The sequence below is a fragment of the Pelodiscus sinensis genome, chromosome 3, assembly GCF_049634645.1.
Source record: "Pelodiscus sinensis isolate JC-2024 chromosome 3, ASM4963464v1, whole genome shotgun sequence".
NCBI classification, from domain to species: Eukaryota; Metazoa; Chordata; order Testudines; family Trionychidae; genus Pelodiscus; species Pelodiscus sinensis.
Window position 1 is genome coordinate 151,265,515 of NC_134713.1, and position 17,104 is coordinate 151,282,618.

Genomic DNA, 17,104 nt, shown 5'->3' on the forward strand with positions numbered 1-17,104 from the left:
TTATTTTTTTAAACTTGTGTTTATTTGACCAGGCTACTAGTGTGAATCTTGAGACTCAGTAATGAATTTCATCCATAAGGTGACTTGCGGACTAAAACAGTGTTTCTCAACCTTTTTTTTTATAAAGTACCCCCCCTTTTTTAAAAAAGTCCCCCCATTAAAAAAAATTATAAGTACCCACCCCCAGTATCTACAGTTTTTAGGCACACAACATTTTTTTCTACCATTGCAATAAATTTGTTTAAACAACTTAATCGTAGCTGGGCAGGCGATTACATTTTTGGATGTAAAAAGTACAAAAATAATAAAGCACTGTAAAACTTAAAACAAAAACTCAAGTTTTCTCCAAATTTCAGTTGTGTTGACGTATCCCCCAGACTTCTCTCAAGTACCCAAAGAGTACTCATACCACTGGTTGAGAAACACTGGGCTAAAAGACTACAATACTCGAATTATAGATTGCTACCCTGTCCCACCATTTGCTAGAGTCCCTATTGCAGCAAACTGTTCATGTACCAAGCATTCCCTCAATTTGATAAATGACTGGAACATACAAGAGTGTTTTACCCCCAAATTCTTGTTTTTATAGCATATAAAGCACATATTAAAAATAGCAATTCATCCAGAACACCCCAAATAATTATTTATCCAAAGGCTGAAGTGGTTTCAAATGACAGCTATAGAGTTCCAGTGGCCAGCCTTCTGCCTAGCTAATATGAAGTTTTTATCAGTGACATTTTTCTCTTAGAAAATTTAAACTATTTCAAGTACATTTTAACTAACAGCCAAGCAACTTCGGAATTTTTTTTTAGAAACACGGGGACCCAAATTAGGCGAAGTTTTTCACACACTTTCTCCCATTATAATAATTTTTTTATTTTGCAGTTTCTGCCACCATTTTGTCTTTCTAAGTATAGCAGAATTCTGCGTGATGCCCTTGTTTCCAGATTATGGGGGCTAAGTACACAGGATGGCTGAGAGTTCCTTCACAACACAGTGAGTTTCAGAGCCTAGGTCAACTGAATTGGGCTTCTTTGGCTTACACAATGCAGCTAAAAATAACAGGATAGACTCTCTCAGACCCAGGGCCTGAGGCCAAATTGGAATCTTCCCCATTGCCAAGTCTCAGAGTATAGGTGCCAGCCAAAGCCTAAATGCCTTCGTGTCTATTTTTCGTCCCTCAGTGCAAACCTCATAAGCCTAAGTCAGTTGACCCAAGCTCTGAGACTCGTTACCATATTTTTGCGTGTATGGCTCGGAGATGTGAGGGTTATCTAGACATACTCTTAGTAGTTCTAGTGCACAATTTACAGAGTTCCTACCTCATATCTCCTCAGCCTAACCCCTCTCAAAACTCAGCTTTCTATGCATCCTACCACTTCTTCCCCACTGTGAGGGGGACAGAAGGTACAGTAGGGTGGGAGAGCTAGAAGGTCTTATCTTATTCCATAAACCCAAGGCCCATCACCAAAATCCCAGGTCCTCATCTCTGAGAACCATTCATTTTATTGTTCTGACCACACTGGAAAACAGCTACAAGTGTGAATGAATTAACAACTCAATAAAATTACCTCAGTTTGGCATTAATAGCATGCCTACCCAACCTGCCATGGCTTCAAGGTGCTGCAGGGAAAGTGAAACTCCTCTGCCAATTGGCCCGTAGGAAAAAACATTTCTTCCTGACCCACAAATGGGTAACTGGATAGACACGCAGCATCTGTCATGCCAGGCTCTCATTACTAGCTTAGGGTGGGTAAGACAGGGCTACTGGATCAGAGATGAAAGAGGCTCCATATGGCCTTCGCTCCAGGCTAAATCCCTGAAGATGGGGGATGTGGGCCAATGATCACCCCCATCCCAACTGGCCAGTGGGTTTCAGAGATTCCCAAGGGAGATATTAAGCTGCCTGGTATGCCTCAGTGAGCACCTCCCTCCCTTGCTGCTGGGTATGTCCTCCCCTTTCACCACTAGTCCATCAACTTCCTATACCCATTGAGGAGGCTGGGTGATATTTGTAGCACTGTAACAGTTACGTGGTTAACAGGTAATGACATCATATTTCTACAGGATTTAGTTACCTGAAATTATACAGATCTGTTTGAAATAAGAATTTAAATTACATATTCAAATTAGTAAATTATGTAAAGATTTACAATATTCATATTTTGGTTGCAACATATGAAACTACAGAAGCACAACACTTTTTTAACAAGACATGAATTTTAAGAACAGTTAACCAGATCATCAAGAATTTTTAAAATAAAAAGTAACCCACCATAAATACACTATACAAACATATTACTTTTTGCTCTGATCCACAGTTTTAGAAAAAAGGACAGATCCTATTGTGGCATACAGCAGCATATCACCATTTAATTCAGTACTGCTACAATAAGTATAACTGCTGAAAAATGAGTAAAAAATGTTAATATATGTACACTACATTTATATCTGAACAAGCTTGAAATTGGTTTGACAGAGAAGTTTTATGGATCAAAACAATAAATATTGTTTTCTTCTGTATTGTTAAACTGTAACCTCCAGGCTGAAGAGCTAGTTATTTTGCAGAGAAACAATTTCATTGATTTTAAATCTAAGACTGGTTAACATTTTAAAAATAGTATATATTATTAAACTATTAATATCATCTGTCTCTATCAGCAACATTGGAACAGACTGACTACCAGATATTTTAAAAGGGCAACTACTGCATTGTTCTCTTAGTACTATACAATGACAGGTCAAACTTTTGTTCCGCTTGTCCTACAAACAATTTTCAAGCCAACGCTCAATAAATAAATTTGGTCTCAGCACTCCCAATCAGTGCTGCACAATCCCCTCAGTAGCAGACCTATGATAAATGGACTTATTTTCCCAAATCAAACACTTGAATTTAAATTCAGATGAGTTAATGCAAAGGTCAACATTGTAATCAGTTCTTTTGATCTTTATAGAATTTCTGGAGTAATACATAATAAATCTGAAACAAGGCAATTTGCAGCTCTGTATGTGTGGCTGGTAATAAAAATCTTAACGATTAGAGCCTTTATGTACTTAGGGAACGTTTTATAGTAATAGCTATAGTGAGAGCCTCAATGCATAGGGAATGATGGCAATAGATAACACTGAAAGATATGATTGCTTGATTGTTTATATAGTTTTACAGTATGCATTTTATATGCATATACTAATGTAAAGATTATACATATAGAAATTAAAGCACAGTTTTGCTGAAGAATTTCCACATGGTTCTATAATAATGCCTCTTTTTGGATTTGGAACCTCAGCCAAAAACTTGGGAACATAAAAAAAAGATGACATATGGCAAGGAAAGATGTATTTAATAAACTAGGATTAAGTTAAAAGAAGAATTGAACATATATGTGTACGTACACACACACACACACACACACTTTGGCATGAGCTGGAGGGTGTGCTCTTCTTGTTCTTTTAATGCCTTTTATTTAAAATAACATATCTTTAAGTACAGTATGCCAAATACTATATAATAGAGCAATGCTGATTAATAGAGAAACTACCCCAATTATAGATACTGGAATATCCATTAACATATATCTGGAATCTGAATTTATTTTTAAAGATTATGGTAAAACCTGCAAATCATTTCTTTAAATTAAGTTGTGGATCGCTCAATTTTAGGTGAGATGTTTTCTGACAACAATCAAACCAAATAGAAGACCAACAGGCCAAATTCTTAATGCTGGCTAAAAGGCCTTCAAAAATAACAAAATGAGATTTTTAAAGTCCTCCCAGAGCATTCCTGCTCCCCCATACTGTATGCCAAGTAATGCTGCATAACTCAAAGTTTTCAAAGTCCACGTTTTAGAATATGAGTGGAAAAATGTAGTTTACATATATAATTTCCACACACAAAAAAAGCCAACCTCTAATATTACAATAGAATCTTGCAGCATGACAAAGTCTCTTACACTTTACAGTGATACAATAATTGTTTTGGCCTCAAGAAAATTTCAGAATTGCTACTGAATTATTTCATCTAATTTTTAAGTGCAATTTGAAGCACACAACAAACTTTATAAATACGACAGTTTAAATGTAAAGGTTTAGGTATTAGCCCATTTTATGGCCTTATTTTGCTGCTGCTTTGTTGCAAACAGGCCGGTAAATCTGATTTCAGTAGTTAAATGCTCAATCCTCAGTGCATTGCGGAATTCCTGGATGGCAGAAATTGCATCTACACCCCCCTTCTCTTATAGGTCACTGGAACAGGAGTACAGCAATGGGGAAAGGGACAAAGTCAGAGCAGTGTGTTCAGTAATTTCTAGATGCTGGAACTTTCCTGAGAGACATGAGCCATGATGCTCTGGGGCTAAATCAGCCCCAAATTCACAAGTGCACAAATATACATGAATATACATTTATGAAGCCAGTAAGGACAATAAAGAGTCTGCAGACAATATGGGGGAGTAAGGAAGCCCAGGTACAGATACTTTTCATGAAGTTAGTTGTCTTTGAATCATAAGAGAATTCTGCTGGGGCTGAGAAGTTGTCAGGCATGGCTGCACTTGTTGAGCCACAGAACAAACAACTAAAAGTCCAGAAAGCATGAAAGATCTGTACATCTGTATTTATTCAGTACAATTAAATAAAGAGAGAGAGTTTGTTTTTCTTGGTAAAATCTTATCCACAGGACAAATGAGATTCTCTGTGACATAAATGCCAGAGGAGGCAGCTACATCATCCTGAATTGGCTATTTATTTGAAGGTGCACAAAAGCATATAAATTCAAAATAAATGAAGTACCACACGGCCTTATTGAAGTATGTTGACATTATGCTGAATGCCCATAGAACAAATGGGCCAAAGTTGTGGTTCAATCAAATTTAGCAGTTTTGGTGCAGGATTAATGCTGTATCTGGTCAATTTTCAGCTACTTCTTCCTGCCCAAGAAATACAAAGAGAACAGGAGGTTATGGAATCCTCATCTCTGGAGGTATTGAAGAGTAGGTTAGATAAATGTCTATCAGGGATGGTCTAGACAGTATTTGGTCCTGCCATGATGACCTCTCGAGGTCCCTTCCAGTCCTAGCATTCTATGATTCTATGATCATAGCATTATAGAAATGTTGGACTGAAAATGCGCACCCCATTCCTGCCTCAACAGGGAGGAAGAGGGTGGACAAGTACATCTAGACCACACCTTCAAGATGTTTGTATAACATGTTCTTAAAAAAACTCCAGTGATGGGGATTCCACAATTTCCCTTGATAAATCAGTTTAATTGCTTAACTATCTCTTCTACTGTAAGTTTTCCAAATGTCAAACATAAATCTGTCTTGATGCAAATTAATCCCATTACCTTCTTGTCCTACCATAGGTGGACATGGAGAACAACTGATCATCTTTTTTTTATTACAGCCTTTCACTGACGATTCTAATCATGTCCCCTTCAGTCTTCCCTAAACTAAATATGCCCAGTTTTAAAAACCTTTCCTCAGAAAGGTTTATGTTTTCTAAAGCTCTTACATAGAAACTCGAGTTATGAACACTTCAGGAAAGGAGGCTGTTCGTAACTCTGAAATGTTCATAACTCTGGACAAAATGGTATGGTGGTTCTTTCAAAAGCTTAAAAATGAATTTTGACTTAATGCAGCTTTGAAACTTTACTATGTGGGGAAAAATGCTAGTTTTAACCACCTTAATTTAAATGAAACAAGCACAGAAACAGATTTCTTATATTGTCAATTTTTTACCAAAATCTCCTTTTTTAAAAAGAAATATACGTTTAATACTGTTCCATAATGCACAATATTTACTTTGAGGGGGCAGAGGTCTTTGCTGTCTGATTGTGTACTTCCAGTTCCAAATGAGGTTTGTGATAGACCAGTCAATTTGTAACTCTGGTGTTTAGAACTCTAGAGGTTCTATATATGTCTATTGCTTTCCTTTGGAGTATCCCCCATTTGTCCACATCCACGCTAAAGAGTGGCGCCCAAAACTGGACACAGTACTCCAGGCTGAGGCCTCATCACTGTGGAGTGGAACAATCACTTCCCATGTTTAAAACTGTATATTCCTGTTAATACATCCCAGAATATTTGCCTTTATGTAACAAAATCTTATTATTGACTTGTATTCAACTTATGATTTTTTCAGTAGTACGATTGTCTATCCAGTAATTCCCATTTTATACTTATCCAAGTGTAGTATTTTGCACTTGTCTTTTTTGAATTTTATTGTTTTGATTTCTGATCAATTTTCCAATTTACCAAGATCGTTTTGAATTTGAATCTTGTTCACCAAAATGCTTGCAATCTCTCCCAGCTTTGTGTCATTAGAAAATTTTTATAAGAGCATACTCTCTACTCTGTCCTACAATTAAACTATTGATTTGTATTGAACCCAAGACAGACCGCTGCAGGGCCTTTTATGAAATGCCTCCCTCTACCTCGGTTGACAGCAAATCACTGATAAGGAAGCTCAATATATATCTTAAAGCCAAAATCAAGAGGTAGCTTGATCACTTACATGGAGAAAAGACTTCTGATAAGAGGACTCTTCAATCTAGCTCACAAAGGCAATAAAAGATTCAGTGGCTGGAAGCTGAAGCTAGACTAATTCACACTAAGAATAAGATACACATTTTAACAGTGAGGGCAACTAACCATTATAACTCATTAGCTAGGGATGTGGCAGATTTTCTACCAATTACCTGCAGTGTTCAAATCAAGACCGAATGACTTTCTTTGAACACACACACACACACACACACACACACACACACACACACACACACACACACACACACACACACACACACACTTGTGTTAGCTCAGCCAGAAGTAATAAACCAGAGAAAGGAATTGCTTGGTCAAATATTATAGAATCATAGAATAATAGGACTGGAAGGGACCTCAAGAGGTCATCGAGTCCAGCCCCCTGCCCTCAAGGCAGGACCAAGCTCCGTCTACACCATCCCTGACAGATGTCTATCTAACCTGTTCTTAAATATCTCCAGAGAGGGAGATTCCACCACCTCCCTTGGCAATAATTACATAATTATGGATTATGTAACACAGGAGAAGAAACTAGAAGATCATTATGGTCTCCTCTGACCTTAAAATCGATGACTCAGTGAAACTACTAGGGACTACATAGTCTTTAGGGCCTATTTGAGGGAAGTACTGGCTAGCTTATAATTTTAGCTAACACACCGGATTCTTATCATCATTACTTTATGATGATGATGATTATTATTACTTTTTTATTATTTTCATATTGTAGACCACATAGGAAACTCACTTATGGAGCCCCGGGATATGCTAGGTGTTGTATAAATGCAGAAGGACGCACTCTTTCTTCCCCAAAATGAAGATAATCGGAAGTATGAGACAATAAGTGGATGGAGACACATGGAGGACTACCAGAAGAAAATACTGGTCAGCAAGACAGGAAGTGGTCTCAGCACACCAGCTGCCTAAGTGCTATGAATTTTTGTAGACATCAAAGCAAATTAAGAGTTTTAAAGAGGGCTTTGAATAAGGACAACAGCATGGCTCTGTAGATGTTTATGGTATGCTCTCCTTAAGAGCGAGACACAGCATGGAGGAAAGCACAAAGATATTTATACAATAGTTTAATATTGTATAAGTGAAACTGATGTCATTGAATGATCAGAGACCAGTGTTAATATCACACCAGTATGGCCTAGAAAGTGGCTTGTGTTTAATGCAATAGAGAAAGGAGAGCCAGTGGAGGGATGTGAAGAGAAGGGGGTTATCGTTAACATGATGAGATAGGAAAATGAGCTTCACAGTAGCATTCTGAATGAATATGAGAAAAGGGTTTGCATAATAATAGAAACAGGAAGGAACCTCAAGAGGTCACTGAGTCCAGTCCCATGCACTCATGACAGGACAAAGCACTAGGTCTGTGGTTCTCAACTGGTGGTCCATGAACCACTGGTGGTCCATGGTGATTTTTCAGTGGTGCATAGGAATATTGTCCAAAATCACATGGCATGAGCAGGCGCCGCCGTTAGGCTGTTTTATCCTGTGTTCGTCACCTCGGATGCAACCGTGTTGTGTTGCCAGTAACTTCCGTCTGAGGCTCTGAGCGTCAGTGTAGCTGCTGCCGTCCTGCTGAGTGGTTGCTGTGTCGTTCGTCCTGTGCTACATGTGCTGGACGTGGTCCAAGAACATTTTTTGATTGGCTTGGTGGTCCATGGACTGAAATGAGTTGAGAATCACTGCACTATGTAGACCATTTCTGACAAGTGTTTGTCTCACCTGCTTTTAAAAATCTCAGAGGTTCCACAACCTGCTGTGACAGGGTGCCTGCCCTGCACTGGCACTTTAAGACCAGGACTCAAGCCCTGAGCTAGGGCTGGGAACAAAAAGGCCAGCTGAAGCTGTTCGGGCTAGGGAGAGCCCGGCTGGGCAGCTACTTAGTGAAACCCAGTTTGCCTGGAGGGGCCACCTGAAACAGTTGGGCTAATGAGAGCCCAGCTGTCAGCTATATAGAGAAGCCTGGTTGGTTTGGAAAGGAGCTGAAGCCTTTAGGGCGAGTGAGAGCCCAGCTGACAGCTATAAATAGAGAAGCACAGTTTGCTTAGGGGGAGCCAGTGGAGGACTGAAAGTGGAGGAAGCAGCTCCTAGGAGGGAGACAAGCTGGGTATAGCCAGCAAGGGCTAGGAGAGGGCCAGCCAAGACTCCCCCTGACAAGGGGCTGGAGACAAAACCCTGGTTTGGAGTCGGATCGTAATGCCGACTAGGAAAGCAGGGCACTTGAGACAACCCCGATGCCAATGATGAGCAACCCATACAGACTGTAACTTGCCCTGAGACGGGCTAGATGAGGACAGTCAGGGGGCACTGAGGCACAGTGGGGGCTTGCACCCTGACACCTGCATAGACAATTTATTCCAGCGCTTAGCCACCCTGACAGTTAGGAAGGTTTTCCTCATGTCCAACCCTGACTGCAATTTAAGGCAATTGCTTCTTGTCCTATCGGAGGATAAGGAAAATAATGTTTCTCTCTCCTCCCTGTAACAACCTTGTAGGTACTTGAAAGCTATTATGTCCCTCCCCACCCCACCCTTTCCCTCTCACTCTGTTTTTCAAGACTAAACAAACCCAATTATTTCCATCTTCCCCAATAGGTCATGTTTCCTAGATCTTTAATAATTTTTGTTACTCTTCTCTCATTTTTTTTTTTTTCCAATTTGACCACATCTTTCCGATATGTGGACACCTAGCACTAGACATGCCTAATCAATGGTAGGTAGAGCAGAAGCAATGAGGTCTACCTAACCAAGAAGGAAAAGAATGCCTTTGCACACAGACCTGACAACTTAGAGAGGAGGCTGTAAACTCGGTTCAAAGGGGACAGGAGAGAAAAGCTCTCATGATCCTTCTCGCATCACAGGAAAAAATCAAATTTACTAGAGTTTCTTGCCATTTCGTCCACCATCACATTCAACCAATGCTTTTCAGCTATGTTTATTGCAAATCAATATTTACCACACGTCCATTAAGATGATCCATTTGCAAGGCAACTCAAACTGGACTGAAATAAGTTATAGTGCCTTTTTCCATGTTAAATACTTAACTTTTTAAAATAGTATTATGTACGTGAACTTTAACTGTAAAAATATTCTTGGTGCGGGATCTGAAGTTTGCTATTTTTTTCTAACATGTAATTGTAATTTTCTAATTAAACATTCTGGTAATATAATTAATTGAAATACATGTAACTATGCAAGTAAGAAATGTAATAATTAAGATGTGCAATTATGTGATTAGTGTGTGTAATTGAACAGTAAAATCTTTCAGAAAACTATTGCTTGACATGCCAGAAGACCATTTTAAGAGCCCCATATATCATTTCACAATACTTTTTGTGATTAAATCCAAACAGCTAGCTCACATTATGTACCTGCCACTTTTTTTTTGTTTGCTTCATGATACATAAGTACCTGAATTACAGAAATGCAAAACTAAAGGAAAACAAGGGAAACAGGATCACTCAAGAGCTTAGTAATGGCATATAGAAAGTTTCACTTTAGGTTAATGGTATAAAATTCTACTCCAGGTAGCAATGACTGAAAGGAGATTATATTCTCAAATCAGTCCTTGGTAGGGAGATATTCATACAACCAAAATGACTCTGGCAATTCTGGGCAAGAAGTATCTTATTACCCAAATATATCTCAACAGTGAAACTGTGTCTGTGGAAAATATGCAAAAATCTTCTACTACTGCTATTTATTCTGTGAGAGATTTATTTATATGCCAGTGTCAATCATCTGTCATGCTACAAAAAACTGAGAAATGTTAACACAAACTGTTTACCAAGGTTCAAAACCCAGAGGAAAAAAATGTATGGCTTAATGACCATCTAGGGAATCAAGATATATACATGGAAACAATTCTTTCAATTAAAACTAGGTAAGTACTAGACCGCTGAGTGCTAGAATTTTAACAGACAATGTATTCCACAGACTATAACAGTCTTCCACAGAGAGATTAAGCAATAGATAAGTTTTTTGTCACCTTTTTTTAGTGAAAGAAAGGCTCACCACTAACAGTGTCCTGAACTAAAGTTCATTTTTGCACCAATTCTTTCCTTTCATTCTCTTCTGACAAAATGATGATTGAGGAACTTGTGCTCACAAAAAGAATCCATAAAGAGCACATAAACTTCTCCATCTGAATAGACTGATACTGAAGACAAAAATGGTTGAGAACAGAAAAATAAATATTATTACAGTATAACTACCAAGGAGACAAACAAGATTATGGATATAGATACAGATATAGGTATAGATATAGATAGATATAAAAATATGACTGACCACATGATCTAAATAATGCATCACATGGCAATGTAATAAATATTCTAAGTGAAACTACCACAGAAAGTCCTTGGAAAACTCAAAGACTGAAATACAAAAACAAAACAAAAAAAGAGTCACAAGACAAAAACCGAAGTTTTTATAACCTTCTTTCTTTCTCGAAATTTTAAATGTTTCATAGTGGTTTCGTAGTGTCTTTGTGATAAAGAGTCAAAATAGAAAAGCAAGGGAAAAGGAGAAACAACTTTTATAGTAATATATAACATTAAGAAAGTTTGAATGAAGGAACTCACAATGAACGATGTATTTACTGAATGCTTTTCATAAAGTATCATTTCATAAGCCTCAAATTATACTTTAAACTAATATGGTCCAAATTTTGCTAAAGAGAACATAAATGAGGAATAACGAGGATTTTTTGTTGAGCAAAACAAACAAACAAACCCCACAAAATAAAAAACAAAACAAAAAAAGGGTGGAAGGAGAAGTAATTGAGGAAAAAAAGGGTTGGGGGAGGGCAAAATTATTGAGCAAAAAGAAAACAGTCACCTGCCCCTTTAAGGGCAGCCATTTTGAATTCTGTTGTTCTCTGCGGCACACTTCAGACTGCCTCGCGGCACACCGGTGTGCCACAGAACACAGTTTAAGAAACAGTGCTCTACCACGACAGTTAGTTTTGTCATTTCAAATTCACTCTAACCTCACCTTCATGCTTCTCTCCATTTTCTCTCCTGTGTCTATCTCCCTTACTTCCTTTCTTTTGTTTTTTCAGCAACCCCCTCTCTGTACTTTCTATTTCCCATCCATGCTACTATGCATTTATTAAAAAATAATAAAAAGGTATCATTTATATGATGCTTGGAAACAACACTACTCCTTTCCGTTTTCTCTTTCCCTTCCTTTCATCTTCTTTTTGTCTTGTTTATTCAAACTGTAAGCTCTTTGGGGCAAAACTGTTTTCCTTAATATTTAAAAGTCCCAGAGGGGTAGCCATGTTAGTCTGCAACTAAAAAAAACCTTAAAAACACAATGGTCCTGTAGCTAGTCTTTATACACTGGTCTACACTAGGGAGTTATTTTGAAATAGCTCCCCTTATTTCGAAATAAGTGCAGCGTCCACGCTACCAAGCCTATTATTTCTAAATAAGGGGCTGGTTATTTCAAAATATTAACTCATGCTTTCCTTGGGAATAAGCTTGTTTTGAACCAGTTATTTTGGGAGTTATTGTTTATTTGAAAATAATTTCTTAGTGTAGACATGCCCTAAGGTGCCACAGGACCATTGTTGTTTAAGTTTTTTTTAGTTAAGATTTATACAGCACTAATCACAAAAATGGTGGCCATATTTTGGTTGAGGCCCACTAAGTGACAGACATCTTTCTACAAAAGAACTTCAAAAACTGGTTACAAAGGGAAAATACTGAACTGGAATTCATTTGCAAAATCAACACTATCAATTTAGGACTGAATACGGATCTCAGCTGGTTAACACATTACAATTTCCCTTCTCTGGCTATTCACAACTCCACACCAAATGCTGTGAGTGACCCACTGCCACCTTGACTTGATTAGCTTCATTAAAACAAGCAACTTCTTTATATATACTCCTGCTTCTGTAACTTCCACTCCAATTCATCTAATGAATTGGATTTTACCCACAAAAGCTTATGTTCTAATAAATCTGTTTGTCTTTAAGGTGTCACAGGAATCCTTGTTGTTTTTGCAGATACAGACTAACCAGGTTACCCTTCTGAGACTTTTCACCATAATATAAATAATTAAATTAAAATATGACAACACAGTTAACTAGCTCACTCACTTCTTAAAAGGGTGAGTTGTCAGTTTTAATTGATAACATCACATCTAAGTTACACAAGAAATCCTCATTACACAATCTAACAGCTGACCGTGATAAACACACTGATGAACACATCCCTGATACAAATAAATGCTACTCTGATGGACATGGTTGCCACACTTCCCAAAGCATGTACAACAGAGGATTTCAGTTGGACAATGATGAAAAGTCCATATGCTGGAGTGCCACCATAAGTTATGTTAGAACGTATGGTCAGGCCACAGAGGGGCTCCAAAAATAGGTCGGAAACAGCTCGCTGACTGAAAACAAATTGCCTAAATTCCAATATGAGAAAACAGCATTTTTGACATATATTTTCATGTGGCTACTGCTGTTTGAAGGTGGGTCTACAGAGATGAAATGCAATATGCTTCAGTTGTAAATGTGGACTTTGTTATTCCATCAAGACACTCAAATGCAGGGAAATCTGCATGGGTCTAGAGGCTCTAGGCTTATAGGTTTATTATGAAGTAACAACAAAATTAATGATAGTATGCGAGTTGGCCTCGACCCTAGGTATGAGCCTACATTTTGGAAGGATTAAAATCTCAAAGGACTTCCCTTTTAATCACTGCAGGCATTAAAATATGTTTCAGACCAATTACCACCATGTTTAAATTAAAATAAATACGTTAGACATACAAACAAAAAGAAATACAAATTAGAATATTATCCAATTTAGCATAATATGCTTAAAATTAGAGGGGACACAGCTCCTTATATATTTACAATACATTATTTTAGAAGTTTGATTCTTTTAAAGCAGAGATTAGCTTCAAAACAGTTTGCCTGTAAACTGCAGTCTCCCAAGAATGTAAACTACGATGATTACACAGATCAAAATACATTCTTAAGCAGCTTGGATTCTACATACTACAATATTCTAAACTCTAATGATATCACCTAAAATTGCAAAATTGAAGACATTTGATGGGATCTTTTTTGCTGACAAAATATCTTAGAATATAAAAGTAAAACAAATCTACAAAGTATAATTACATTGACTTCATAAATTAATATTCAATAAACTCAACTGTTCAGCGTTCAAGAACTGCTACTCCGCTAAGGAGAAAAATCAATCGGGGATCTGCTGATTAACATGCTATGTTGATTAATCCTATGATCACACTGAAATGTCTAAAGATCAAATGAATATTAGATAAGCTGCCATGTCAAGCAAAGCAGTGTTCAGTTTTCTATTTCTGGAAGGTATAATACGTAGCCTTTTTAAAATTTTCCTTCATGTGCGTCTAATAATAAATATATATAAAATCTAAATGTGCATTGTAAACCCAAAAGAATTGTATTAAATTAAGATGCCTTATGACAACTAGAATTTATAGTCATTACAAAAAACCTGCTAGAGGCTAAACACTCACTATCTCTTCATGGTGTTTTACATTCATACCAATTTCTTTTCTTTTTTTCCCTCCTCCTAGTAATTTTCAGGTAATCCAGAGCATATTATTACTAGACAAAAAATTAATAAATATAAAACCCTTTACTGTTCTGATTACAACTGAAAAGTTTAGCTAAGCCCTACTGACAGGTCTGTCTTGATTTCTTTCACTCAAAGAAATAGATCTTTTTAGCATAAATATCAGTTATGTAAAAAAATACATTCTTGAATAAGGTAAAATAGAAGGTTGTAGTGAAAAAAAATAGCTATTTTAATTGCCATTGCTATACCAAATAGCAAAAAGCCATATTGTCCCACAGCATGAAGTGATCAGATATCTGCCCAAAATGATGGACAGCTCCAGCCCAATGAACAGGCAAAAAAAATAAAAAAATAAAAAAAATCCCATTTACTCTCTGCCAGATGGGACCTACTGGACGCTTCAGCACAAACAACTCATCCTTCTTCGGACCTTCTTGTCCAGCTCTTGAGCTAGCTGCAGCTGATAATGATGGATATCAAGGCTACAGTAAAGTGGGTGACAACGGCAGCCTTGTTATAGCTGCCAGTCTTTCAGTCTTGTCATTATTACACATTGAAGATTTATTTGAGTTTATTGTTGTGCACTGGGTCTAGCCATTTGCAATTCATCACCTACTACAGAAGGTTCAAGATAGTGGCCATAGCTATAATTGCCACCTCCACCTGCTTCTGGAAATTATGAGGTCACTAGCTAGGGCAGCCCAGCACTCACAGAGCTCCACAAGTCATGACAAGCATCCATTATAAAATGCCAATGCTGTTATTCCCTATATGCACTTGGTACCGGCCTTAGCAAGCAGAGTAACACAGTGACTTGATCCTTATCTAAACTGGGGATGTAAAATCCCATTTAAAATGTTAACTGGTTAAACAATATGTTTAACCAGTTAACCGGCCTGCCATGTCACACCATGGGCAGGGAGCCACTGGAGCAGCCCCTGCCCATGGTGTGGTAGGCCCAGCTGGGCTAGTGAAGCTTCTTATTCACTACACGATGTGGGCAGAGGCCTGTTCCAGTGTGGCTGGGAACCAGTTAACTCCACTAAGCAAGCCAGTAAGGCTTACCCTTTTACCTTCCTAACTTGAAGAGTAATTTGCTCCTCACCCCCAAGTTTCCTAGTAAATTAGCTTTGATGATCTTGTTGAATTTAAAAACAAACTGAACTGATATTTAAATTTAAGTATGGTTATACAGATGGTATATAATATGAATCTGTGTATCTAGATTATATAGACACACATACGTCTATAATATATGATATAGATGTTCTATAGACCTGTGTGTCCAGAATCAAATATCTATTTACTTACTAGGCCAAGTTAATGTATAGTTCTAAAACAGATTTGAAAGTATCTTTTCCAAACACTACTATGGGTATTATATTCATGACAAAAGACAAGAAGTATACACTTTATGAACAAGAAACAATTTGCAGTAATCACATTCTCATTCATGTTTCTATCACAGGTTCTCAAATATGCGTTCACCTAGGAACCTACCCCTGCAATAAATTCTATTGCCAATTCTGTCCACACATCTATACAAGCAACACCATCACAGGACCTGACCACATAAGCCACCACATCAGAGGCTCAGAAAACTGCACATCCTCTAATGTGATCTATGCCATCAAGTGCCAGCAATGCCCCTCTGCCATGTATATTGGCCAAAATGGATAGTGTCTATGACAAAGGATTAAAGGACACAATCAGATATTTGTGAGGGTAACACACAGACACCTGCAGGGGAACATTTTGACCGGCCTGGGCACTCAATGGATTTAAAAGTAGCCATTCTTTTACAAAGTAATTTCAGGAACCAACTGCACAGAAAGACTGCAGAACTGGACTTCATATGCAAATTTGACACTATCACCCAGGGACTGAACAAAGACATGAACTGGATGGGCTGTACTATTCAACACTAAATGATATCAAAAGCTAAGTATCAAACATTTCCACCCCAGTCTATTAGAATCATTTAGCACGGACACTATAGTTCACAGGGTTCCCTCCCCTCCTCCTGTACCCTCTTTCTCTGCTTTAAATTTTGGGTTTTCTGTGTCTTTTGCTCCACACATCTGAAGAAATGGGTTGTGTCCATGAAAGCTCATGGTACTATACATATTTTCATTAGTCCCTAAGGTGTTACAGAACCACTCATTGTTTAAGTTTTTTTAAGTTACAGACAAATATGGCTACCCCTCAGAGCTGAAATCAGTTAAATGTGTATAAAATGTGTTACATTCAAAATGGAGGAAATATAATGAAGTACAAAGTTGTAAATAAAGGAATGTACTTGTCCATCATAATTTATTCAGATGTAATATCTGTTGTCTAGTATGACACAGCCCAATCTATTTAATAATGTTTACTCTTTAACATCAGGATTTGTTAAAGCAAGCATTTTTATTTACTTCTGCATAAAATATTCTTTTAATTTCATACAGCAATCTAATCTATTTTTGAAAAAACCTGTTATTGAGTTCTCTCTCAGTAGTGCTAACATCCTGAAAACCTAAAACTTAATACACTGAAAATAGTCTTCTTTTTCTATTACAAGCAATCGTTCCAACCTACTTCATGATATAAAATGAAAATAAAATTAACCTAGACGTTTCAATCAGGTGACTTTATGAAGAAAAAAATTAAGATTTTATTCAGCGTTAAACTACGCTGAAGGTCATCAATACAGAAGGTTAACTAAGACTTCACAATAAGTAACAAGGAGGCTTCCGTTTAAGTCATTGGCACAAGCAGCTATGGAAAAAGGAAAAAAAAAAAAAAAAAACAATCCAGGATAACATTCTGGATAAACCCTATGACAAAACTTTTCCTGAACTAAGTTTTACATGCATTACTAGAACATTAACAATTTTCACAATCCTTTCACTACCTCTAATGTATTTATCTCTTTAGCTATTCTAATATTTACAGAAATACTTTACTAGGTTTGTAAATACTGTAA

The 17,104-nt window shown here is 37.3% G+C and overlaps 1 protein-coding gene across 4 annotated transcripts in view; it reads right to left on the reverse strand.

The window, feature by feature from the left end:
• GPATCH2 (G-patch domain containing 2) overlaps positions 1 to 17,104 on the reverse strand; it is a 176,829-nt gene that overhangs the window by 80,067 nt on the left and 79,658 nt on the right. Inside the window, exon 6 of one of the 4 annotated variants that reach the window (XM_075925206.1) lies at positions 4,887 to 4,922. The exons of the other annotated variants lie outside the window; for them this stretch is intronic. Coding sequence (XP_075781321.1) covers positions 4,902 to 4,922 — 21 coding nt within the window. The 3' untranslated portion in view covers positions 4,887 to 4,901. Of the gene's footprint in view, positions 1 to 4,886; positions 4,923 to 17,104 lie in introns of those variants that run through there. 4 annotated transcript variants of the gene reach the window in all.